The 27,384-nt window shown below is 41.5% G+C and overlaps 1 protein-coding gene across 1 annotated transcript; it reads right to left on the bottom strand.

Annotated features, from left to right (window-relative positions):
- Positions 1-2,805: 2,805 nt before the first annotated feature.
- On the bottom strand, positions 2,806-27,373 carry LOC124137045 (polyribonucleotide nucleotidyltransferase 1, mitochondrial-like). Its single transcript, XM_046503149.2, has 27 exons — positions 27,186-27,373; positions 25,176-25,236; positions 24,618-24,692; positions 23,927-24,032; positions 23,358-23,407; positions 22,317-22,380; positions 21,561-21,608; positions 21,180-21,293; positions 19,619-19,805; positions 18,858-18,909; positions 18,006-18,063; positions 16,779-16,817; positions 16,114-16,207; positions 14,925-15,027; positions 14,480-14,550; positions 13,443-13,479; positions 12,910-12,976; positions 11,768-11,857; positions 10,801-10,961; positions 9,672-9,743; positions 9,357-9,420; positions 6,808-6,891; positions 6,198-6,281; positions 5,322-5,428; positions 5,035-5,087; positions 4,733-4,811; positions 2,806-4,287 (listed from the first exon to the last, which is right to left on the bottom strand). The coding sequence occupies exons 1-27, from the start codon at positions 27,341-27,343 to the stop codon at positions 4,162-4,164; spliced, it is 2,304 nt and encodes a 767-aa protein (XP_046359105.2). The 5' UTR covers positions 27,344-27,373; the 3' UTR covers positions 2,806-4,161.
- Positions 27,374-27,384: the final 11 nt, after the last annotated feature.

The raw sequence follows: 27,384 nt of genomic DNA, 5'->3' as shown, positions 1-27,384 counted from the left end.
TATTTACAGCCGGCGTCATATAGCTGGAATATTGCTGAGTGCGGTGTTAAACAACAACCAACCAACCAACACATATATAGGCGTGCCTACATTTACGCGAGTATGTGACTGTTTGAACGGGTCTGAACTTATGCCGTTTTAACAGTGCTAGCCCATCGCGATACCATGCCGCAGTGTAATATGGAACCGACCAGTCCTTGTTTTATCCCCTAAATGCCGAGTGCCAGGCAGTGAAACAACAAGTACCGTCTTTTTTTATGACGCGGTCGGGGATCGAACCACCGACCTTCAGTTTTCTGGTCAGACGCTCTATCTATCCACTAGGCCACAATTACTCAAATAAAGAGAGTTATTTAGAGATACTTTGAATGAACATGCTGTTCTGTTGACATATGCAGACAATTCCAATGAGGCTTATTCAGACCACGTGTTGCTTGGGGTCTTCCAGCCTAGAAGTACGACTGAATGACTATCTCTAACGTTCCGTGTTATAGTCTGTTTGCGGCAAAATCGTACCGATGAAATGCCAAATAAATATTAATCAGAAAGCTAACATTCGTCTTAAATGGCATGATAGTTATTTATCTGTCCGTACCAACTCGTCACCATAATTTCAGACTTTGTCATGAGGGGTAGAAATAGTTGTTTAACAAACTCTCATGTAATCTTAGTTGTGTTAGTGCTGTTCTTGGTATTGCTATTCAGCAAATGCAAATAATAAAAAACCAGAACGATCTCAATATATCATAACAATACCGTACGTGATGAAATTCACAGATGATTTGAAAACCTTGGGATTTCACGTTTATGATAATTGCAAGTCGGACGGGGTGTATTGACAAAGTCGGGACCGGAATTAGCGCTTCATATTGCAATAGAGATGGTTTAGACAATGCAGCTGTCAGTCAAATTATTATTTCAGTTGACAGTAACATTGACAATAAAAATATTCCAGAAATGTTGAGGCTATCCCTGTGTGTTCCGCGGTGCCCCTCAGCTGTTGTGTTTATTGCGCGGACCCCCTTGTAACAACAGGCATTAAACCACGAACAATTAAATGATAGTTTATTAAGCAACTTTTTCTACACTTCATGACAGCGTCTGCATTATGGTGACGAGCTGGTGTGGACAATTAACAACTTTCAGGCCATTTAAGTCGAATTGTTGCTTTCAGATTTATATCTATTTTGCATTTCATCGGTACGACTTTGCAGAAAACAGACTGTAATTTCTAACGCTGTAGGGAGTTAGCACTTCACAGTAGAAAAGGGACATATTAATGTAATATAATTCGTTTAATATTGATGTTTGACGTCAATACATGGAACAAAATGCCGCCAAAGATACAAATGTCACAGCAGCTTGATTAGATCATCTCGATCAGACAACACGTGACAGGGGACACAAGCATAGTTAATCTAATGTAGCACATCCATACGCCGTGGTGCTGATCACGTAATTACATACAAGTCTGACATGTTGAAACTTGGCAACTTGGTCAACTAGTGACGGAGTGAGAGAAAGAGTAAAATGAGAGAGAGAGAGAGAGAGAGAGAGAGAGAGAGAGAGAGAGAGAGAGAGAGAGAGAGAGAGAGGGGCACATAAATGACGCATATCAAAGACGTTCCCTAATTTGATAGAACCAACGATAATGATGTAATCAACAACCTAGAGCAGAAGCACTCTGACAGTAGCTATTAAGCTGGGAGTCTCAGAAAGATCCCCATGGGAGTCTCAGAGTAAGAATAGGTCCTCCGTGCCCAATGCTTGTGGTAAGAGCTGACTAAAGGATGGCTATAACCTCGATGGCTTACCGATGGTATGGATCATTGCCCATATAGATATAGCTGGTATATTGCCGACTGGGTGTTAAACATTCACCCACTCATGCACTCGCGCAATTCAGTGAGTAATTGCGTGGGTGAGGTGTGGGCGGAGTTTTACCCCAATTTAACAACATCCCATGCTTACGATAACTACCTTGATGCCCCCATGCCCAGACAGATCCCTTGTCACAATGAACACGCTTGCTACCGATTCTCCTTGTGATTTACACAAAACTGGATCCTTTCCTTGAGATGTAGGCATACTGAAAGGGCTGTCTCTTCTGAGGTTCATGAATGTTTCAGTCCATTTGCTGGTTCAGCAGGAGTGTGATTCAAAATGTATGGCCCATGGGCAATGTTTCTGCTACAAGGCACAGCACAGTTAGAATGTCAGTGAACCACCTCAGTTGGATAACTGTTTTCCAAAACGAAACTGACAGAAAAGATGTCTTCTTGTTAACATGCGATCAAGGTGTAAATTGTCTAATTATCGAAAGTGCTCAAGTGACATGGGGTTTAACATGGCGTTCAAGATTACTGCACTTTTACAGCAACATGCATGCATATGTGTGTGTGTGTGTTGGGGGGGGGGGGGGGGGGGGATGTGTGTGTCCTTGTTCTACCCCTTTAATGATGCAATAATGCAATAGTCTTGCGCTGGGTAACAACACCTATCATCCTTTCAGTGTGGCTGGTGTTTGAACCAGTGTCTTTCCACTCTCTGGACAGACGTTCTATCCCCTAGAATCCTTGTGAACCATGTCAACTGGATCATTGATTTTCAAAACAAAACTCTGCCAGAAAAGATGTCTTCTTGTTAACATGTAATTAAGCATGGAGTGTCAGTGCAAACTGTCTGCACATCAAACTGGAGCCAGTTGGCTCTAGCTGGCAACCATGTGGGCGGACTGGTTCTGGCATAATCCAGCGCTGAGTCAACGTGGGTACATTTTTAGCTGTAAGGAATAAACAACACAAAACTTACTCTTCTTTTCATCATATATTTTCACATCTGTTTCAAGACATTTACATATGTACAAATAACAAACCAAACAATATGTACATATCCTGGTATACGTTTGTGGTATATCTTGTGTCGTCAGTCAAAAATGATTTCAGCATGTAAAAACCATGACTAGACAAATTCTGTATTCCACACACATGTTCTGAGAAGACACTTCAAGCTTCTACCAGTCAGCTGGCTCCTGTCCGTCAGTGTACCAGTCACACACGAGTTCTGAGAAGACACTTCAAGTTTCTATCAGTCAGCTGACTGCTGTCTGTCAGTGTACCAGTGAGTGTGTTGGACATTGCAGTATGATGACCAGTGTTATTTCAATGTCGGAGGAAAACTGTAGTGACATTTACTGTTTTGGAGACAAGGTCGGGGGTATGTTACTGACAGACCAAGGTTCAGTATTTGTTTCACATCCAGGGTAAGTGCTCACAATCAACTTCTCTGTTCTGATAAGGTTCAGTGCACAAAGAAATATCGATAAGTTCCCACATTATCAGTACAAAATAATTCCAGTGTTTTATTCCTGACAATAGAAACTAACCCGATTGTTAATGTGAATGTCATATTTTAGTTACAACACACAGATTTCAGAGTGAGTGAGTATGGTTTTACGCCGCTTTTAGCAATATTCCAGCAATATCACGGCGGGGGGACACCACAAATGGGCTTCACACATTGTACCCATGTGGGGAATCGAACCCGGGTCTTCGGCCTGACGAGCGAACGCTTTAACCACTAGACTACCCCACCGCCCCCACAGATTTCAGAGGTCTGAAGGAGTGAGTTACCCAACAGTGACTATGTACTGACGACACTTTATTAGCTGGCATCCTGGTCCTCATCACCTGGTTCTGATGAGGAGCACACTGGTATGAAGACATTCCTGGGTGTACTGGAAATGTTCCTACATCACAAGCATTGTCTTTCAGTGCGCCAACAAGGGAGTTCCCACTGCTGACAAGGACCCTGTTCCACAGAGCAATTGTAGTGCTAAGATGATCAAAACTCCCATGCTGCATATACAACTTTCCACTTATGCTGTATACATTCATAACCAGAACTAGATCCTCAAACTGTCTGACAAGTAGGTTCATGGATAACCAAGTCAATAAAGCAGGACCAGCCTCCACCGATCTCAAAGATTCACTGACCAAACTGATGACTGTAGCATGTAGTATATTTAGCTGTAGAATCAATCAGTCCCATGCACTGTCCATCCTTCCAACACATGTTGAAAAGGCTGAACCTGTTGACTGGTACTGTGTACAGGCTGTGCCACTTGTCAGAATACGCCTCTGACATTGGTAGCATTCACATCTATCTGCTGGTTGTCTGTAGAACCTTCCGAGATAGCCGCATCCGACCATTGGCCGGGTCCCGCCCGAAGTACTTGGCCCTGATCTCCTGCCCCACCTCAAGTCCCAGCACAGACGGGTGGTTCACCTGCAACATGAGTCAGTCAGTCAGTGGGTGAGTGCGTGAGTGCGTGCGTGCGTGCGTGCGTGCGTGCGTGAGTGAGTGGCCTGGGTAAGGGACATAACTCTGCAAAGTGAATTGCAGCACCTCAGATTACTGGTTAAGTGTTAAGCACCTGTCACTCATTCAGATATTTTATGACATATTCCACTTAACTCAGGGCATACTCAGAGCCTCATCAGGGCATGCTCACAGAAAAATCAGGGCATACCCAGGGCATGCTCACAGAATAATCAGGGCATACCAAGGGCATGCTCACAGAATAATCAGGACATACCCAGGGCATGCTCACAGAATAATCAGGGCATACCCAGGGCATGCGCACAGAATAATCAGGACATACCCAGGGCATGCTCACAGAATAATCAGGGCATACCCAGGGCATGAACAGGGCATACTGAGGGCTACCTACCTTCCTCATATCCAGCTGAGAGTTGTGAATGAGAACAGGCTGCAGTCGGGGGTGGAGCTCTACCATCACACCATAGTCTCTGTACAAACACATGACACACAAAGTGTTTTTCAATAATCGATATCATTTCAAATTTATAGCATTATTACATACATTGATCTTGAATGTGCAAGTGTATTTGTGTCAGATACATTAAAGCCTGTCAAGCTAGGATTTTAAGAGATCAAACCAGTGTGAGAAACAAACAGCAAAAAGAATCATAAAACTTCAACAGCACAACAGCTTCAGACAAATAAACTTACTTGATTTCAACAATCTTCCCAGTGCAAATAGCACCAAATTCAAACTCCGGCACCTATAAGAAAAAACATCTATTGACAACATGAAATCAGCTTCATTTTCAGAGAACTTATCAGGATCATACACCTTGTTTTGGGCAATATAGGCACTTAAATGTACAAAGCTGTCAGTGATGATAACATCATCAAAACTTTTAGAAAGGAAGTAGTGATACCATTAGAATATTTTGTATGATAATCTTTTTTATGAATTTGTTACTATGACAACTTCTGATATTGCAGCAACTGACATTATCCTGCAACAGTTCGTCGATGATCTCCCGTGCTTCTTCCATGGCATCCTTGTTGGGAGCAAACACTTGGAAGGTGGTCTCGTCCATGTTAGTGATGGTCACCCCTGAACACAGAGAAGTGAGTGCAGTGTTAGGTCCAGCAAGTGTTTGGTGAAGGATGTTTTATTGCTGTAGTCGAAGGTACAATCAAAGTTAGACAGTTATAGAATCTATGTTGTTTTTCATCTCCATATGTCTCCTTCTCTCTGTATTGCTTACAAAGATCTCACAAAAGAATATATATATGTACTGATACACTTTGAAAACAAATATTCTAATATCTTTAATATTTGGTAAGCTCATTTTTTTTGCAAATTAAATAGTTCTGTGTATTGAGATAATTATATTGATATTACTGAGGCATGAGATAATCAAACAAGAATCTTGTTGTATGGGTGCGAATCTCATTCGATGTGTTTCGAGATGGACTTGAGCACAAAAACACATCTTGTCATTTTCATTTAAATTTTTGCGGTTTCATTGTGTGTTAGTATATATACAGTGACTGTTCAACACTACAGTCCAGTGATTGATAGTATGAGCAACTGCTAAGGGTATGTCACATCATGACAGAGAAAGGCATTGGGAGTGAAATAACTGTGTGAAATAGTGAGTGTGTGTGTGAGTGAGTGAGTGAGTGAGTTAATTTTACGCTGCTTTTAGCAATATTCCAGCAATATCACGGCGGGGAACACCAGAAATGGGCTTCACACATTGTACCCATCGTGGGAATCGACCCCGGATCTTCGGTGTGACGAGCGAACGCTTTAACCACTAGGCTACCCAACTGCCCCACTGCGTGAAATAGACTGATCTCAGTCTACCACTACCTACCCGTTTGACTGCGGATCTTCTGCAGGTTATAGCCACCCGCTCCCACAAACCTCGGCCTCTTGTGTGGCGGTACCTGCAATGTCTCTACAACATGGCAACACAAGACTGTCACACAGCATTCAAATACAAAACAAATGGTAAAAGATTTTGCATTAAATATACTAAGAAAATTTGCTACTTTTTAATGTATGATAATGTTTTGCTGGAAACTCTTTGACGTCACCGTATCAATCAATCAAATCTTTATTAAGCATGAAGGCCATAGGGCCATGGACATTTATGAAATAAATTGGATGTGGCTTTAAATATCACTCAGAGCACTTCTAAAGTTCATACGAATATTGCAACAACAAACTCTGTATCATGGCCACCAATCATTATCATAGGAAATGTTAAGATGTTTGAAAATGAATACAAATTTCTCAAAATAAACATGATAAACATCTTTCATGAGTCACTAAAACCTTCACATAACAATAAGACAATGATAGGAAATGGGGCTCATTTTCTTAAATTAGACAATGGACAAATCTTTTCTCATTGAAAAATCACCATTTTGCAATCTACCTTCATGTTTTTTTAACTTTACAAATGAAAAAAGCCCTGGTACCTGTTACAGGACCATTTTCTTTGCGAGAACTTCGTGGTTTAGCCAGTGTGTTGTTCATAATCTTCAATATCTCATACTTCGCATCTGAAATAAACATGGCAAAGGATAGAAAACTGCTGTCCAACATAATGTATTGAGTAGCTGTACAGTATTAGGAGCTTTTACCATCCAATTAGGAGAGATGTAGAGGTTCCACTGCATACTCTAGTGGCGAGTCAGCATACCCCAGTGGTGTGTCAGCATACCCATGTGGTGAGTCAGCATACCCCAGTGGTGAGTCAGCATACCCCAGTGGTGAGTAGGCATACCCCAGTGGTGAGTAAGCATACCCCAGTGTTGTGTCAGCATACCCCAGTGTTATGTCAGCATACCCCAGTGTTGTGTCAGCATACCCCAGTGGTGAGTAAGCATACCCCAGTGTTGTGTCAGCATACCCCAGTGTTGTGTCTCCGTACCGCAGTGGTGTGTCTCCGTACCCCAGTGGTGTGTCTCTGTGCCCCAGTGGTGTATCTCCGTGCCCCAGTGATGTGTCTCCGAGCCCCAGTGGTGTGTCTCCGTATCCCAGTGATGTGTCTCCGAGCCCCAGTGGTGTGTCTCCGTATCCCAGTGGTGTATCTCCGTGCCCCAGTGATGTGTCTCCATACCCCAGTGGTGTGTCTCCGTGCCCCAGTGGTGTGTCTCCATGCCCCAGTGGTGTGTCTCCATATCCCAGTGGTTTGTCTGTGCCCAGTGATGTGTCTCCGTGCCCCAGTGTTGTGTCAGCATACCCCAGTGGTGAGTAAGCATACCCCAGTGTTGTGTCAGCATACCCCAGTGTTGTGTCTCCGTACCGCAGTGGTGTGTCTCCATACCCCAGTGTTGTGTCTCTGTGCCCCAGTGGTGTATCTCCGTGCCCCAGTGATGTGTCTCCGAGCCCCAGTGGTGTGTCTCCGTATCCCAGTGATGTGTCTCCGAGCCCCAGTGGTGTGTCTCCGTATCCCAGTGGTGTATCTCCGTGCCCCAGTGATGTGTCTCCATACCCCAGTGGTGTGTCTCCGTGCCCCAGTGGTGTGTCTCCGTGCCCCAGTGGTGTGTCTCCATATCCCAGTGGTTTGTCTGTGCCCAGTGATGTGTCTCCGTGCCCCAGTGGTGCGTCTCCATACCCCAGTGGTGTGTCAGCATACCCCAGTGGTGAGTAAGCATACCCCAGTGTTGTGTCAGCATACCCCAGTGTTGTATCTCCATGCCCTAGTGATGTGTCTCCATACCCCAGTGGTGTGTCTCCGTGCCCCAGTGGTGTGTCTCCGTGCCCCAGTGGTGTGTCTCCATATCCCAGTGGTTTGTCTGTGCCCAGTGATGTGTCTCCGTGCCCCAGTGGTGTGTCTCCATACCCCAGTGGTGTGTCTCCGTATCCCAGTGGTGTGTCTCTGTGCCCCAGTGGTGTATCTCCGTACCCCAGTAGTGTGTCTCCGTATCCCGGTGGTGTATCTCCATACCCCAGTGGTGTGTCTCCATACCCCAGTGGTGTGTCTCCATACTCCAGTGGTGTGTTTCCGTGCCCCAGTGATGTGTCTCCATACCCCAGTGGTGTGTCTCCGTATCCCAGTGGTGTGTCTCAATACCCAAGTGGTGTGTCTCCATACCCCAGTGGTGTGTCTCCCTGCCCCAGTGGTGTGTCTCCGTACCCCAGTGGTGTGTCTCCGTACCCCAGTGGTGTGTCTCCATACCCAAGTGGTGTGTCTCCATACCCCAGTGGTGTGTCTCCCTGCCCCAGTGGTATGTCTCCGCACCCCAGAGGTGTGTCTCCGTACCCCAGTGGTGTGTCTCCATACCCCAGTGGTGTGTCTCCGTGCCCCAGTGGTGTGTCTCCGTATCCCAGTAGTGTGTCTCCCTGCCCCAGTGGTGTGTCTCCGTACCCCAGTAGTGTGTCTCCGTATCCCAGTGGTGTGTCTCTATACCCCAGTGGTGTGTCTCCATACCCCAGTGGTGTGTCTCCATACTCCAGTGGTGTGTTTCCGTACCCCAGTGGTGTGTCTCCGTATCCCAGTAGTGTGTCTCCGTATCCCAGTAGTGTGTCTCCATATCCCAGTGGTGTGTCTCAGTGCCCCAGTGGTGTGTCTCCATACCCCAGTAGTGTGTCTCCGTATCCCAGTGGTGTGTCTCCGTGCCCCAGTGGTGTGTCTCCGTGCCCCAGTGATGTGTCTCCATACCCCAGTGGTGTGTCTCCGTGCCCCAGTGGTGTGTCTCCGTGCCCCAGTGGTGTGTCTCCATACCCCAGTGGTGTGTCTCCGTATCCCATTGGTGTGTCTCCGTGCCCCAGTGGTGTGTCTGTGCCCATTGGTGTCTTCGTACCCCAGTGGTGTGTCTCTGTGCCCCAGTGGTGAGTCAGCATACCCCAGTGGTGTGTCTCCGTACCCCAATGGCATGGTATGTTAATTATGCTATCCATCACTGGTTTGCTGGGCCCAGAGTTGATTATTTAAACCCAAGATATACCTTGAATATTGCTGACTGCATTGTAAAACAACAAACACCCTTATTCCAACAATGAGCAGAACAAGCTGTTATACCTGATGCTTGCTGTATAGCTTCCATCACAATCTTAGCAGGAATTCCGGACAACTTGATGTCAGCCTGCATGTAAACAAACAATACACTCATCAACAGTGTCGATCTTGTACAATAAGACAGAGGGGACAGAGGGAAATGGAGAAAAGGATAATGTATTCAGAAAGGTGCATAAAATTCCAATTCTGGAGTTATCTCCCTTAGATAAAGCAACACTGTTTGTTAATTTATAATTTTGTCATGTTACAGCTGAAATATGTAAACAAATAATGACATTTCTGATTTCTGTACACATCCAGAACTGTTCCTGTACTCACTTGTAGGGCTGTGATTCCCTTCTTGGTTCCAGCCAGTTTGAAGTCCATGTCACCGAGGTAGTCCTCAATGCCCTACACACAAACCTAGCAATAAACATCTCTGTGTTCAGGACATCCATATTATTCGTTGTGTTACTTAGCATCGCCATTCTCAGTTTCAGTGTGAGCAGGCAGATGGAAGAAAATTGGACAAATATGAAGAAAAATATACATTCTGCCTTGGATACAAGTTTGTCTGTTGTTTAAAATATACCAGTCAAAAGAAGTCATGGACCACGCAGTTCATATTGCCATAGTTAATCTGTCATGAATATGTGCTGTATTCGAAGTGCAAGGGTTGTTGTTTCTGTGTTGAGAAGTTTAATATGGAGGGCTTAAAAGACAGAAAAATATAAACTATAGGCAGAGTTCCTTCCCTTCATCGAATATCCTTATGACAAAATACAGAGATGGTATTAAAATGGTCAGAGATATACCATATTCGACGTAATAAGCGCCCCGCTCTAATAAGCGCCCACGGCGATATTTGTTAATATATTGGCTAGTGAACAATCGCTCTTAGCATCCCTTCCGATTGATCAATGTACACAAGACTTATATATTCGTGTATAATACGTGTGTTATATGCATTCTTAATTTTGGGAAATTAAATTCTGGAAAAATATATCTGTTGTATATAAACATTTCAGGCTGTCAGCATAAACCACCAAATTTACGATCTTTCAACACTGTTGTCTTTCACCAAAATAATATTCTGATAAGAGCCCCCTATTTCTAATTTTGAGAGCGCCCTGGGCGCTTATTATGTCGAATACGGTATATGTAAAATGAATCCACAGAGAAATGAATCTAGCCAAAAAGGGATATAAAAACATTAGTTTACGTTTGAGAGGAAACTGAAAAGGAGATGACAGGAGATGAGAAAAAATAATTCAGATAATTAATTTGCAATTGTAGCCAGTTATTAATACACTGAACTTGGTAATCAGAATTTGTTTAGCAGTCATTAGCAGATTGTTATTTACTTTTGTCATCATTAACTGGGACTGTTAACAGACCACAACATCAGCTCAGTTGACTTTCAGTCATATGAGCTAAAAATGTAAAAATATTTAAGATTCAAACATACCAGCAAGTCTGTCAACAGCTTGTATTCCAATATGTCTGACTTCTCGGGATCAGTGCGAGTGACCAGTCCAATAGCTACCCCTGCAGCAGCGTCCGAGATTGGCACCCCGGCATCCATCAAGGCAAGACTACCACCACACACAGATGCCATTGAGGAAGAACCTGATCAGGAAGAACATAGCTCTTTCTAACACTGACAGTGTCAAAGACAGTGACTGATATTATGAGCAACATTCAAAACCGTCGGGCTATGCTCAGCATCAACTAAGCCACCAAGCCTGACCCCTCGATCGATTTAGTCACCTCTTAAGACCAGCACTGGGTGGTGGGAACCAGTTCTAATCTGGAGTCCCCAAGGGTTCAGTAATTTAAAGAAAATAGGAATTTAAAAAACATAACTCATGCAGTGTGGATTCTGGGTACCGTATTTTCTTGTGTATAGTGCACACTTTTTTTTCAGAAAATGAAACCGCGCAGAGGGGGGTGCACATTATACACACCAACATAAGATTTCAGGTATTTCCCCAGTGGGTATACAAAACACCCAGCATGTATACCGGGAATCGGGTATATAGTAGGTCCCAGTAAACTCAGCTTGTGGTCCAAGGCAACTAAATAAACAGATGACCTGATCTGTCTTGGTAACTTGTTTAATTGCATGTCATTGCACCCTGTCAGCCTGGTATATGCTCATAATATCAATCACTGCTTTGTCTGGTCAATATTCCAGTATTTTCAGGCTGCCATGACATGGTTGAATTACTGCAGAGTGGAACAAAAAACAAACACACATGCTGAAAGGATCTGTTTAACACTACAAGCACAAGTCTTTGACAATGGGCAAGAGCCTTATAACTTCCTGCACATAGGAATAATCCATGAAGCCTATTTATGTCGAAGATCGTAATAATACATATAAACATAATTCCCATCAATGAGGGAGCCTGTAGTAGGGATGATGATCTCACCATTTGACTCCAACACCTCGGATGTCAGTCTGATGGTGAAGGGGAAGTTGGAGGGTATCAGAGGCCTCAACCCTTTCTCTGCCAGCGCACCTGTGGAAAGAGTAAGAGGCAAACTCAAGACTTTCGTACATAAGAAACAAACGATGAGTGGGAGTTGTTTACCGTACAATAAAACATTGCAGGGAGGACAAACCATGAGGGACGAAGCCCTGAGTGGTTTATTCTCCCGGCAGCGTTTTATTGTATGATAAACAACTACCATGAGTCGTTTATTTCTTTTAATATCAACATTTTGTACAGCTATTTTAATAGAGTCAATACAATGTAAACGCTTTAAAAACATTTACTTGTATTAGAATAACGATGACTCCCTGAACATAATCTGACCTCAGCAATGACGGACAAGTCCATTTTATGAAAAAGGGGGGTTTACATTTGGTATTCCCTGGATATTCTCACAATTTTTAAGTCCATTATCTGTACTTTTTCTCCCAATACCGATTGTCATATCTCGCCCACTTTTGAATGCCCTCGTTCGGCCACTGCGTAGCCTGGCTACATCTATGGGTAACAACTTACTAGACACTTCCCCCTAAAAAATAATGTCATCCAATTTACGACGTTAACAAGTTGCGAGTGAATGTTTGAATCTCCAGAAATGACGTCATGATAGAACAATGTTCCTCATTGTTCTTTGTGATTTATGGCATAGCTATCTTATATTATAAAACAAATAGAACAGTGCCAACTAAGTGTCTTTGGCTTCTTCTAATGTAATACTTTGAAACAATGAAATGATGCTTGTCATTTTTAAAGTATCAGTTTGGGATTCTATAGAATATTGAATCATAGAAGTCAGAGAACATTAGCCTTTCAGTTGGCCACAACAGGTAACAACAGTCGAATCTTGTCAAGCAGAAACCAGTTTAACTAGAAAATAGTGACAATTAGATATGCTTGTTTGGTCCAGCTGATTCATTTATAATTTATTATCATAGATAACTATACTCAGCGTCATTTTTGAAAAATAAAGTATTTAAACCAGTTGAATACATATTTTGGGGGCTCAGTTCACTGATTTGCCACTGAACAAGAGTCAACTGTATGACAAAACTGACTACCATTGCGATAGCACCACCTACCATGCCCCAACTCTCTCCTCTTGCTGGCGCCGATTCGGCCGGTCTCATTAGTGGCATAAGGTGGGAACTGGGAACAAAGATGATCAGTTGACCATTACATGTATATATTTACAGCAGAAGTGTATCACCTCATATATGTTCACACACTGAAAAATTGTCAGCCATTACTTTTTGATACTTTTCTGCATGTTTGTTTGTTGATTAATGCCACACTCGGCAGTATTCCAGCTGTATGATGACGGCCTGTAAATGATGTCTGGACCAGACAATCAAGTGATTCATATAGCTGAAATATTGCTGAGTGCAGCATTAAACAACAAACACACATAGCACATACTGTTATGTCAACCTATTCCGGGGTTCACACATGGAATCATTACATGTCACAACAGGGCAGCAAACGTAAGCAGTGAATATTGGCTACAGGGTCAGAACCTCCATCTAGTAAACCACATCTTTACAAACTGGAACAACTTAATCTCGTTGACACTGCATTAACTTTGTAGCTCGTGACTTATATCTGAGTTTCTCACCTCGTAGTGCAACATGAAATTCTTTTCTTTAAGACCTCTGAAACATAACAGAACAAATGCTTTTATTGCAGGGTGGAAAGGTTTCCACTGAGGCACATTTAGTAAAGTCTTGAGAGAGTGAGTGTTAATAATGCTGTTTAGAGCAGTATTTCATAGGGCTGGGACGACACACCAACTGTGCGATCCGATACGTATCATGATACTTGCATGTGTTCTTATCTGTGGTGCATAAGCCATCTATTTCATAGACAGGATGGCCAAATACCGAGTATCACTGGTGATTTACTGTTGGCAGTATCAAATATGGCGCAATGGATGAAAATATTTATGTTTTTACAACTAACTTTCACTACTAATTTGTTATTTTAGCAAACATTTGAGGTGAGAATCGATATCTTTTACATGTACTTAGTGTGCGACTGCGATCGATACTTGTATCAAGCAGTAAAAATCATGATCCATAGATGCATCGGCATATCGTCCCGCTACTAGTATTTCAGTTATATCATTGAGTGTCAGTTTGATGCACTAAGAAAGCAGTTATGCAGATCTTACATGAAGCCCACGGGCATGGCAACATCTCTCACTGTCATAGAAAGAGTTTTCCATCAATACACAATCCACTTCTATTCAGAGAATCAATCTCTTCTGGCACAATAGAATTTTGTTGTTCTCTCACAGTCATAATTTGAGATTTTCTGATGTTCTAATGTTCAAGATATTTGAAAGAAAATATAAAAAACATATATATCTAAAATTTGGGATAACACTTTCCAAGTAAAGTACAGATTCTAGTACTTTTTGGCTTGAATCCCACTCAACCTAAAATAGTACTAGAGTCCCACTCAACTGCCAAAAACATGAGAATCTGTACTTTACTAAGAAAGTGTATTCCCAAATATAACATTTGTTACATTTAACTACTTTCTAAATGGCATTGTGTGTTCACACCTCGATGTACAATTGTATTTCCAAGAAATCAGTCAGGATAGGTCAGCACTACTACACTGGTGGCCCAGCAAGGCAGGAGTACATACCCTGCCACAACAGACATAGGGTCGGACTTGAAGGCTGTGTCGAGACTGTCGAATGTCACAGTGCACAGAACCTGCAACAGGCACAATGCACTCACTAAGCTGACATGTTTCACTGCAGCACTGGTACCGCAACAGTTCTCTCAAGGGTAGAATTGTTTTAATTTTGTTGTTTATGGAAAATACTTGAGAATAAAACGTGTCTCATGAGATTGTGCTTGTAACAGTCATTATTGATACCTGGCACTAAACATTGAGTGGCTTGTCATCAGATATATTCTTGCTAATTGCATTTTTCAGTTTAATAAATTGTAAACACTTCGTAAATGATGTCATTTGATAAACTTTCAACAATAATCAGCATTGCATAGATGACAGGCGTAGTTGTTGCATAACTCGCCATTTTGAACACAAAGTGCAGAGTGTAGCAAATCTCTTAAAAACATGCCTGAGTTTGTCCCCTCTGGAAGATGGCAGACCCATGCAGTGGCTTGTACAGGTCGACCTGACAGGAAATGTCCCTCAGGTCTCTCAGACCACGCCCATCACACCTGTCAATCATAAAATCACAAATACTCTGTGTGGTGTCACAGCAAACCAATCATATCTTTTTCAGGTCTATTCCCTGAGTTAATGCTGACTTACACTGTGAAACAAGTACTGCAAATGGCACAACACTATATCAACAGCATGAGTTCATATCCATCATCAATCTCTAAGCCATATCACTGGGATTATCATGTAGTGAGGTGAAATGGGGTTTAACATCATGTTCAAGATGACTGCACTTATATACTGGTAGTAATGTGCATCCACGTGTGTATGGCTGCTTGTACTAGACTGGAATAATGCAGTTTAACAATTATATCCCACTCAGACACAGTATACTGACTCCAAGCCGACCAGTCCTTGTTTTAGCCCCTTCATGCCAAGCGCCAGGCAGAATAACAACAAGTACCATCTCTTAGCATCATTTGGTATTTTGCCGGGGACCAAACCACCGACCTTCCGCTCTCCGGGCAGACACTATCTCCTACACCACGGAGGTGGTGAGTGTCATGTCAGCCATATATGTCATGGTCATGTTCAGCTGACAACAGGAAGCACAGGAAGTGTTGTCCTGGTTACCAGCACATAGTTTAACAAAAGAAAACACTGATGTTCCTGCAATCAGAAATCTGGGGTGGTGGTAGCGTTGAGGTTAAAGTGTTTGTTTGCCACCCAAGACACCCATTCGATTCTCCACATGGGTGTACCACATTTCTGGTGAACCCAGCCGTGACATTGCTTTCATTGCTTTTTTGTTAATTGACACCGCACTCAGCAATATTCCAGCCATATGATGGTGGTCTGTAAAAATTTAATCTGGACCAGTCAATCCAGTGATTGATATCATGAGCATTGATCTACGCAATTGGGATGCGATGACATGCATCAACCAAGTCAGCGAGCCTGACCACCTGATCCTGTTAGTCGCCTCTTACGACAAGCATAATACGCCTTTTTTTCTAACCTGGATCTTCACAGGCTGCTAATACATGTATCACTCATTCACTTGCTCACATTAAAAAATCTAGATACTCCATTGCCAAAAATATAATTATGATGATAAACAGATTCTTGTGAGAAGGCGTTACCTTTTGTGTTCATCCAGAATGAGATTCCTAAATATTTCTTTTGACAGAGCATCAAATGCTTGATGTATGGCCTGAGCATCCACTTCTGGTTGATCTGCAGCACAAACATGGATGTAAACATAGGCAAGTGATGCTCACAGTTTGGGCCAAAAATTGTATTGCAATATATTGAGATTAGGGATCTGTATCAATACGTATTGTGATATACTGGGAGATTAAGAGTTTGAAAGTGGTTGACACTCTTACTCAGCATGGTCAGTCATGTTGTTGTCATGGATACAGGGGAGATAACAACATGAGAGAATACTCACATCCATGTTTATTAAATGTGTAAAAATGTGTGTATTTAATCATTTCCCTCAATTCCTAACGTGCAGCGATATTCCTTTGAGGTTACACTGCAGTGACATCATCTTAGAAAGGAGAGTGCACCACTTCTCTCATTCCCTGCTGCAGTAAGCAATACGTGACCACCTGATCCATTTGGACTTCACTTATGGCCAGCATAGGTTGCTGGGGACCCATTCTAACCCAGAAACCCCATAGAGGTGAGGGGATAAGGTCAATTTAATCTCTGAAAATCTAGTTAAATAAACATGGCAGATGATTCCCAGGTCTTTGTGAATGAGAGCTACACAAGGCTGTTTAGTCTTTCAGATACTTACCAGTTGATTTGGGGGATGCACCATTCTGTAACAGGGACTCTAGAACAAGAATACTTATCCTATCACCATGGTCAAAAACAAGAAAATAGTGAAAAATGTATTTAGTACCTACAGCAATGGAAAACAAACACACATGGTCAGAGTGAGTGAGTGAGTGAGTGAGTGAGTGAGTGAGTGAGTGAGTGAGTGAGTGAGTGAGTGAGTGAGTGAGTGAGTGAGTGAGTGAGTGAGTGAGTGAGTGAGTGATTTCACATTTGTACAAGTCTGGACAACATCAACAAGCTTAACAGTTTAATTATTATATCGACATTGATTTACGTGAACATTATTTCAGCCAGGACCAGACAAACTTAACTCTGCACAGAATTTCTCCAGCTCATGAGAGTAAGTTGTATCCGAGTATTTTCATGACATTGAGACTATCCACCATTAACAGGCCATCTGATCAGCACAAAGTACACAGATTCATGAAACAAGCACATACTGCCACACGAGTGAGTGAATGTTGTTTTACACCACAGTCAACTCAATTCAAGCTATATCAAGGCAGTCTGTACATAACTGATGCTGGACCGAACACACCATTAGTCAGGCAGGTCATGGTAACAATCATCCATCCAGTCCTCACGGCTCTATATCAAGCATGGAGTACTTGGGGCTTAGTCTGCCACGCCTAGTAGAAGCCACCAGTGTTCCCATTGGCTTTTTAATCTACAAGTCCCAGTGGACTGGCAACTAAATAAACGTATGAAAATTGCCTTGTTTTAATTCATTCAACATCATGTTTTATGCAGTGTAAAAAGTTCATGGCAGACAAATTCAATGATGTCATCTCTGAAATAACTTAGATGTACACCATTTGTACACATCAATCACAGAAAGTACAATCACAATTTTCTCTCTCTTTTGTAAATATTTCACTCTGGTTCAAGACTAAGTTACTACAATTAGATATTTCCTAAACTAAACATAGACAAAAGGAAACCCAGATGATAACAGACAAGCTGACTGAAAAATATACTTATATATGAATATCGCCGATGTTTTGGTCAACAACATATACGAAAGGTGCTTTATTTGCCAGTCCAAAGGGACTGCTACATGAATTACCGGTCCAAGCCTAATTTTACCGGAAAGAAAATGGTAACTGTTGGTAAACGCTGGGCCACATGAGTAGAAGCTAATCAAAAACCAGTTGCTCAGAGAGAGCACAAGAAACAACCTCACCTTGTACATCTCTCACGACCTCTGTTCTGACTTTCCTCACAGCTACATCTCTTGATATCTGAAGACCATTGACACATAGTAGTTTCATGTGAAGCAATTCTCAACTTGAAATCAGTCTCATTAAAATGAGATCTTAGTTCTCACTACCGCTAAACAATGACCTGAGGACATCCGTTCACATCAGAACGACCCTTCGTCCACTTTGACGACCAATGAAATGACTAACAAGAATTTGATATAAGCCAATCAGAAAACAGCTTTCTTGAGCTTAACGGCACAAGTTTTAAACTGGTGACTTTCATTAAAGACTACTCTTTGAAAAATATTGTGACAAAATTCTCAGTTCAAAATTTGAAAACTGAACAAAAGAACATTCTATAATGTCCAGTGGATGACCAATACTGTATTGCAGTACTTCCCATGGGCAATGTAAAGTCTTATCCGATCAAATGTTTATCCAAAATTGAATCAAGAGATCGATTTTTGCCGGAATCTGTCGCACAGTGTAACTGTCGTTTGGAAAACCTTGGGTTAACCTTTTCGAGGGGGGCATGATAGTAAGAACTAAGATCTCATTTTAATGAGACTGACTTGAAATTAACCCTGAATGAATGTAGCTATTGACATGACACAAGCATACAGTCTCATCTAAGAAGAACATGCAGACTCAAAGACACATATGAAGAATCAAGGAAGTTGCAAACTATGGAAACTTGCGTTCGATTGCTTGGTTGTTTGGGGCTACTGATCAGTCTTGAATTACTTCAGTTACTCAGAACACCAGTAATATGACAGTAACAGTCTGCTTAAGTTACCAACATCTCAGCACGGCATACCTGTGTGACTACTCACTTTGTCATGAGAACTGTCCGTGAAAATATCCCTCAACTTTAATTCTGCAAGACTGAAATAAACAAAATGCCCTCATACACATTCACAATTTGTCAGAATTCTTCAACAGCTGGGCCCTTAAGCCAAAACGTTGCACTGCCTGTAACAAGCATGAGTGAGTGAGATGCCACTTTGAACAATATTTCCGTCATATTTCAAGATGGTAGCTAGAGGCTCGGAACCCAGCACCTTTCCCGAGTATGTCACATAACTCTACAGACTGAACTGCAGAGCTACTGGGCTACCTGTGAACACTATTGGATTTAGATTTGTTTGTTTGTTATTTAATGCTGCCGTCAATAATATTCCTGCTGTATGACGTCAGTCAGTAAATAATCAAGTGTGGACCAGACGATCCAGTGACTGACATCACGAGCACTGATTTATGCAAATGGTATACGATCCCGATCCGATAGTTGCCACTTATGACAAGCATGGCTTGCTGAAGACCAGTTCTTACCCTGATCTTCATGGGATTTGGATTTAGATTCAAACAAGAAACAAAATTGTAAAAAAAGAATTGTTTTTAGTCAAGAAGTTTTCCAGCTGATATATATATATTATATTATATTATATTATATTATATTATATTATATTATATTATATTATATTATATTATATTATATTATATTATATTATATTATATTATATTATATTATATTATATTATATTATATTATATTATATTATATATAGTGAAAATGGTAATTTTATTTCTATTACCTTTTGACAATACTTGTGATTTGTTCCGAGGGTGCAGAGACTGGCGGAACTTCCTTCTTTTCCTGACCAATTTGATTCTGGAGTTTTTTAATCTGTCTTATGATGGCTTGTGTTTCCTTCAAGCCATACTTCACAGCCTTCTGGAAATCTTGTAGGTAGACATTGTTGGCTGAGGCTTCCAGCATTACTGTAACATTGAACAAAGGTATGTGCATGATCTGAAATGCTTTATAGCATACTGATTGTCATACGTGGTCCTGAGCACAGTGCACAGTTCACACATCTTGAGAAACATTGGTTGAAGTTGAGCAATATTGGTTTTGTACTGTAGATGGATGGGTGACTGTGTTCGGGGGCTTGACCCCTGAGTGCTTCGTCCTGCCCCAAACTAAAAAACATGTAGTGTCTCTGTAGGCAAGTGAATTTGTTCAAAATATGCCTGTGATCACCCAGCAGTGAATGGGTACCGGGTAGGACGAGATGGTAATGTGACTGTTGTTGTATTCCCCCCAGGGAGCTGAGAATGAAAATTGAGTGCACACTGATCCATCGACCGGGATTATAATGTAGCGCTCGGAGCATGCTTTAGGGTGTGGATTTGGGGTATTATATTATAAATATGCACATTATTATCATCAACATTTGTGAAAGAGTTAAATATATCTGAACACCTCAGTCACCAATATTCAAGCTAAGTCACAACAGTCTGTAAATTCTACAGGTTGGGCCGGGCATGATTAACAATGTATGACTGCAGTTTGATTGCTTTATGGGGCTCAGGTCACACATTGTAACTACTAGACCCTCGGGGCGGTCAGGTAGCCCAGTGGTTAAAGTGTTGCTTGTCACGCCGAAGACCCGGGTTCGATTCCAGACATGGGTACAATGTGTGAAGCCCATTTCTGGTGTCCCCCGCCGTGATATTGCTGGAATATAGCTAAAAGCAGCGTAAAACCATATTCAGACCCTCATTACCTTACTAGACCTGTCCTGGGGAATCCATGGGCTTGTGTCTTGTGAGTGAATGCTGGTAGCTCTCAGTCTGGTATAAGCAAACCAGTTGTAACTGATAGTGTGAGCATAGATTAACACTACTGGGGTAGGATGCTATACCAGATCAGCCAGCTCACTGTTGTGTGTTTTTGTTTGTTTTGTTTAAAGCAACACTCTGCAATATTCCAGCTATATGACGGCGGTCTGTAAATAATCAAGTATGGTCCAGACAATCCAGTGATTGACATCATGAGCATCAATCCACGCAAATGGGATACAATGACATTAGTCGCCTCTTACGACAAGCATAGTGGTTGTGTAGGGTGACGTCTCCCCTTGGAACAACCCTGGAAAATGTGAGAAACAAACCCAATACAGCCAAAGAGTCAATGGTGTGGGGAGGAAGGTGGGGTGGGGGTGTCCACCTTGCATCTGTCCAACTCACAGGAGTGGTCTAGTGGTCCAGTGGTAAATGTGTCAGTTCATTTCACTGAAACCTGGGTTTGATTCTTTGATTCTGAGGGTGTTCAGCTATCACATGGTCGGAAGACTGCTAACAGCAACTCACCCACTTTATCATGCTCTGAACCAGTTATCACCAAATTGAGCGTACTCTGAAACATCTGACGTCGCGTAGGGTTAACAACGACTTCATTGTCAATAAGTCCCACTCTAACAGCACCTGAAGCAACAGCTCAAATTTACATACTCATAAACAACATCCAGCTCCAAATGTTCCTATAATCTTACTTCATCTAAAATAAGAAATTAATGATAAGAATTTATTATTATTTTAACAACTCTGAGAGTTTATCTTAAAACTATTTATTTATCTTTCTATTTCCAAATATTTATAATGTATTCTATGAAAAGGATTTTAAGTTTGGACACCAGATTGGAAACGAAAATGGAGTCCACCATCTTGTGCTCCTAAACTGGTTGCACCTACCTACAGGGCCATTCCACGGAATATGAGACACTGCCAGGGCTGCTGAAGCTGGAAACACAACAACAGTAAGCATAAGAAGAAGTATCTTTGTCCACTACTTTCAAGATGCCAGTATTCCGAGTGAGTTGGAACAGTGCCGCTCACTGGTCAGAATGTTCAAGTTTAGATATTAAATGTAGACATTAAAGTGCTTACACGAAGGAATGTCGGAGGAATAATGAGGGTGTAAGCATGGTTTCACCACTGTTCATGACACTTTCAACATGTTCAATAATATTTAACTTTTATCACAGCTTATAGATGAGGAAAGCTGAAACAGGGAATATGGTTTTACGCCGCTTTCAGCAATAATCAAGCAATATCACGTTAGGGGGACTCTAGTTATGGGCTTCACATATTTTTTCTCATGTGGGGAATCAACCTTGTGCCCTTGTGGTGATGAGAGAATGCTTTAACCACTAGGCTACCCCACTTCCCAACAGCCGTTAGGGACTTAGTTTGTAGATATTCATTACTTTGATGAAACCCAGGTGCATGTTTTGGTAATGAAAGACTAAGGGTAATAATCAAGATGAATCGTGACTTTGAACCTGTGCTCAGCTGATCCTAAAACATATAAGGGAGGTAACTCTGAACCTCCGGAGCCCATCATCTTAAAAAGGCATAAAACAGTTAGGAACCATATATCCGTTTGTAACTAGATACTAGAACATGTTGTCTGGAGGTAACATCCATCTTAATACTTCAGTTTCATACCTGCATTTATACTGATAATGTCTGGGTCGTTCATTCCATCAACTGCAAGCAGGTTGCACATTATCTGAAATAATAAAAAAACCATTGCCATAACTATCACATGATGCATTTTAGTTAACCTTTGACAAACATCTCCCCTCCGACATCTCAATTGTAGAGGTCCAACAAAAAAAATTACTGAAGGGTTAAAGGTTGGATAACAAAAATGAAAAGACTGATCTGGTTGAAATGGGATGATCTGTTTGACAGTCAGTCAGTTTTACAGCTACAAATAATCTCCGATCAGAAATGTTGTGACTTGCAGGTATATTTTTGTAGGAGCAACAATAGCAAGGAGAATTGTTTCATAGGCATTACTTAGAAGATGACGGATGACAAAGTAGACACAATTTATGGATAACAACTTCTATTTATTAAAGAAGTTGTTATCCATAAATTGTGTCCACTTTGTAATAGCAAGGAGATCTCAATTTCACCAATCTCATTAAAATCAGATCTTAGTTCTGGCTACAGCTAAACAAAGATCTGAGGACATCCCATTACGGGTCACGTCAGACCGATCTTGCGCGAACTTTGACCGACCAATGGAATGACCAATCAGAAGGCAGCTTTCTCGTGCTTTATGGCACTAATTTCAAATTAGCGACGTCGCTTCGAAACATATTTTGATTACAAATTTGAAACCTGAACAAAAAAACATTCTGGAATGGCTAATAGATGGTCTAGATTGTAAGGATTGAGTCTGTAAACCCGTAACTATCATTCGAAATACCCCATGTTAAAGTTTTCGAGATTGCATGATTAGAAATCACATTCCGACTGTCACTTTCATAACCTGGTAAGCAACGCTCTGATTGGTCGGATGAAAGGTTCTGACGTGACCCCAAATGGGATGTCTTCAGATCTTTGTTTAGCAGGTCTGATTTTAATGAGATTGAAATTTCACCAGCAGCTATTTGTCTCATCTCAACCTGAACATGTACACATGACATCAAAGTGATTAAAAAAGTTTTTGTTTACGTACACAAAGGAAATTCCTACCTGAGTTTCATTATAAAAGCCCTGAGGAAACAAAGGTCTGATAGATCGATCTGAAAGAAACATGACATGATGAGTGAAATTACATGTACTGTCCTCATCAATGTAATCCAGATTAGGAACAGGAGAAACATCATGGACATCAAAGTGTGTGTAATGTAAAAGTTCAAAATGCATAATGTTGTGTATGTCTGACAGAGACCCTGGACACATTCCAGATGCCTAGCCAGCCTCACCAACCGACCCTGTTAGCTGCATCTAACTCATCTAACTCATCTAACTCATGTAGCAGTTGTTATCTAGAATTGTGCACCTATCCTTCATATTGGGATTGATCATATCCTTTTCTTCTGCAAGTGTTTTTGTGTGAATCATACTGCAAATACAGTTGCCAAATTAGTTTCAAAAGTACTTCAATCATATTTTCATAATATACACAATGTCACAAGCTTAGTTTGTTACAAAATTATATCTTGAGTCCTTATTATAACCATGCCATTGTGATTTCAACTTCGCCATTGGCACTCGAATACAAAGAACAACGAAATCTGTATCAGAATGAAAGGTCTCACCAATGAGTCTGCTTGTGAGGACCTCACTATCAGATGGCCCAATCTCTCGTCGAAGGTAGTTGGTGGGGATGCGGCCTGCTGCAGCAGCCTTCTGACGGTAGTCAACCTGGCATCACATTCAACATACCGACATTAGCAGCATGAAGGACATCTGCCTTGAATACATGTTACATGGCATTTTACTTTGAATCACTTTAGTGTACAAATCCACTGACTGTAAGAATATAATTCCTGTGGTAGCCTTTTCTTATTACTACCACTAATAATACAGCCAAGCCAAAAAAAACCACTTTGGATAAAATATTATACGTTGTATTAGGGTCACGAGGGGTACATGGGGTTTTATGCATCCTGTGTTAGGTTTAATACCAAGAGGCGGAGGCGAGTGAGATAAAAAACATAATCCAGGATATGTTTTCAGTTATTTGTTTACAAACAAGAGAAATGTCCGATCACATGATAAGCCACCACCCGCGGAGTGGTCACTGGAGCAAAACATTCTGTACCGGATTAAGGTGAGCAGAGCTGAGTAAGCTCGGAGGAGAACGCTGACGCCCTGTTCTTTTAACCATTAGCTTATCCCTCCATCCCTTGGGTAACCAGAAACAATACCCTTATTAATGAGCAAAACACACAAACACCAACATCTTCAAAACAGTCTCAATGTCCTCTATGTACAAGCGAAACTTACTGTCAATGGAACAAAGTTCTGTTGGACAGATCTGTCACGGCTGACAGCAGTCACGAGCACAGATGTGTCACCATGCTGGAAGGATATAGATTCAACAACATACATATATGAATATGTTATTTAACACCGCACTCAGCAATATTCCAGCATATGATGGCGGTCTGTAAAAAATTTGATCTGGACCAGACAATCCAGTGATTGATATCATGAGCATCGACTTACACAATTGGGAAACGATGACATGCATCAACCAAGTCAGCGAGCCTGACCACCCGATCCCATTAGTTGCCTCTTAGGACAAGCATAGTCACCTTTGACAAGCATGGGTTGCTAAAGACCTATTCTACCCTGGATCTTCACGGGACCATAGTATACAAAGTAGTAGTAGTAGCAGCAGTAGCAGCAGCAGCAGCAGTAGTACTTACACTGACTTCATTCCTACCATATGCATCATGTTGCAAATCAGATCCTGTACTTTGTAACATATAAATTTAATGGACATGGTGTAATAGGATAAAAAAATGATTTTCTTGTATGCATAAAGACCTAATTGTTTACCTGAGCAACTGCAGTGCCATCAGCAAACCTGGCCAGCTTCCCACTGGAGATCTTGAATGGCCTGCAACATGGGACAATAACATCATAGTTTCTGTATCAGAGATCAACACTTCAATTTGCAAACAATATAACACATCGATCTAATCATATCACTGTGAGTAGGGCTGGGACGAGTCCAATTCACTACCTGGGTACCCACCCCCCTATTACCAAACCCTACCAGGGTACCCATTGTAGGTATCAAGAGACAGGTACAAAATGTCTGATTGGGATTTTGTTAACCATAGCCCTGGCAAAACATATTTAGATACACGTATAAAACAATCTGGTCATGCACACACTGAAGTTGATTTATGTTTTATCTTTATTCAACCATATGAAAAGTCAGAAGGAATGGGTGCACAGTCAAAAAGAAATGTGAACAGTAGTGACTTGTAGTGTAACCATAGAGTTCAAGATAATTTTTATCATTAAACAATATATCACTCGACTAGCCACGGGTCTGGGTAGTCTTATGGGTACCCGGGTCCTACTCAGTACCCACCCGATCCAGGTACCCGAGTGCCCTAACTGTGAGTGATTTGGGTTACCTCTACCACTTTGAACACTCTCTGATTTTCAGTCTTATCATGGTGTGTAGGAGAAAACCAAAGGGGATGCAGCCATTGGACTTCTTTCGTAAAACCCACAAGCACAGACATGGTACTGATTGACAAATCATAGAACCAAATCATGAGAATCAGGAAATATGTTTCAGTGGGCCTGGTCGTCGGAAGTAGGAACTATGATTGACTGCGACATGGAAAGAACTGTGCTGTGGCTTCTGCAAACTATATGAACATGTCACCATACCTGATGAAGTAATTTGAGAAATAGAATCGTGAGCATAGGAAGGTACCATGGCTACCCATAACCTTCGTAAATGTCTCTCACTTCTCCAACCCTTATATATATATATATATCTTGCACACAGTGTAACAGTCGGACATACCTCTGTTGGTTAGCTTGTCGGGCCAACAATGCGAAGTCGCAGATTCCAGCTAGTCTACAGCAGATATACTCAAACTGTGTTCTTACTGAATTCTAAAAGTAATCCTTTGTTTCTTTCCACTATACCGAGTAACTGTATATTTACATGAACGTGTACTCATAGGCCCTTAAAAAATATTTATATGCTGACGAATGAAAAATTTAAAAAAAACCCATAATACTGACACTACTATATGGCCTGCAGCCGTTTCTCACGTGATGATTTCATTATTCCAAATAGGAAACGTTCACCTAGTTTGACCAACTTTGCAAATAAGGGTGTGATCTGTAGGTTACAGTAATTTCATACCCCAAACACTTCATAACCCTTGAAATCTTGTTCCCCAAGATCATTTGTAACTCTAAAATTAAGACCTATAACCCTGTAATCCTATATTCATTTAACATTGTTTAAAAGACAACATTATCGTTGGATTATATAGGGTTCCTAACATACTTCAGATAGCCATGTTTATCGCAATTTCTATCGCCAGATCATTAGATTTCTTTCATAGATCCAAAAATAAGTTAATATTTTATATGGAGTAATTTAACACATGAAGACCGTTAGAATAAGTCTTCAGCAATCCACTCGTAAAAGGTCACTATGCTTGTCGTAAGAGGCGACTAACAGGACTGGGTGGTCAGGCTTGCTGACTTGGATGATAACTGTCATCGTATACCAGTTGTGTAGGTCGATGCTCATGATGTCAATCACTGGATTGTCTGGTCTAGACTCCATCAATTACAGACTGCCGTCATATAGCTGGAATATTGCTGAGCGCGGTGTTAAACAACAAACAACATTGCTTTTTGCATAGGGTTACGAAGTTACTCTCCATTTAGGGTACAAAATTACTTATTTGGGGGGCACGAATTCGTTTGGGTTACGAATTTACATACACCCTGATCTGAACTCGATAACACGAAATTAAGAAACACTTGTTCTTAAAAACAGTGTCCTCCGCCGATTTTACTCACCTATTTCCAATTTCAGTTTCGACTGTTGCCCCATAATCACCACTTTTCCATGGGTTTGAATGTGATCTTCTTTTGAATTGTAATAAATATCGTATACGTGCATAGGGCCCACCGGTGCATTTGCACAAACATTCACACGCTCTCATGGGCGCAGCCATTTTGAATCGACCGGCGAGATCTCACGAGAATAAGTTTGGCG

This window comes from Haliotis rufescens, unplaced genomic scaffold (genome assembly GCF_023055435.1).
Source record: "Haliotis rufescens isolate VD_foot unplaced genomic scaffold, xgHalRufe1.0.p SCAF_3, whole genome shotgun sequence".
In the NCBI taxonomy this organism is placed as follows: Eukaryota; Metazoa; Mollusca; class Gastropoda; order Lepetellida; family Haliotidae; genus Haliotis; species Haliotis rufescens.
Note: the sequence above shows the minus strand (reverse complement) of the source record. Positions and strands in the feature narration are given on the sequence as shown.

Bases quoted from the DNA above. Each gene is read 5' to 3' on its own strand.
- LOC124137045 (XM_046503149.2), bottom strand. From the start codon at position 27,343: ATGGCTGCGCCCATGAGAGCGTGTGAATGTTTGTGCAAATGCACCGGT. The intron at 14,551-14,924 runs GCATGTTTTTAA...TGCCTGTTGCAG, and splicing joins TCCAGAGGGGACAAACTCAG to GTTCTGTGCACTGTGACATT. The intron at 11,858-12,909 runs GTAGGTGGTGCT...CTCTTTCCACAG, and splicing joins GAGGAGAGAGTTGGGGCATG to GTGCGCTGGCAGAGAAAGGG.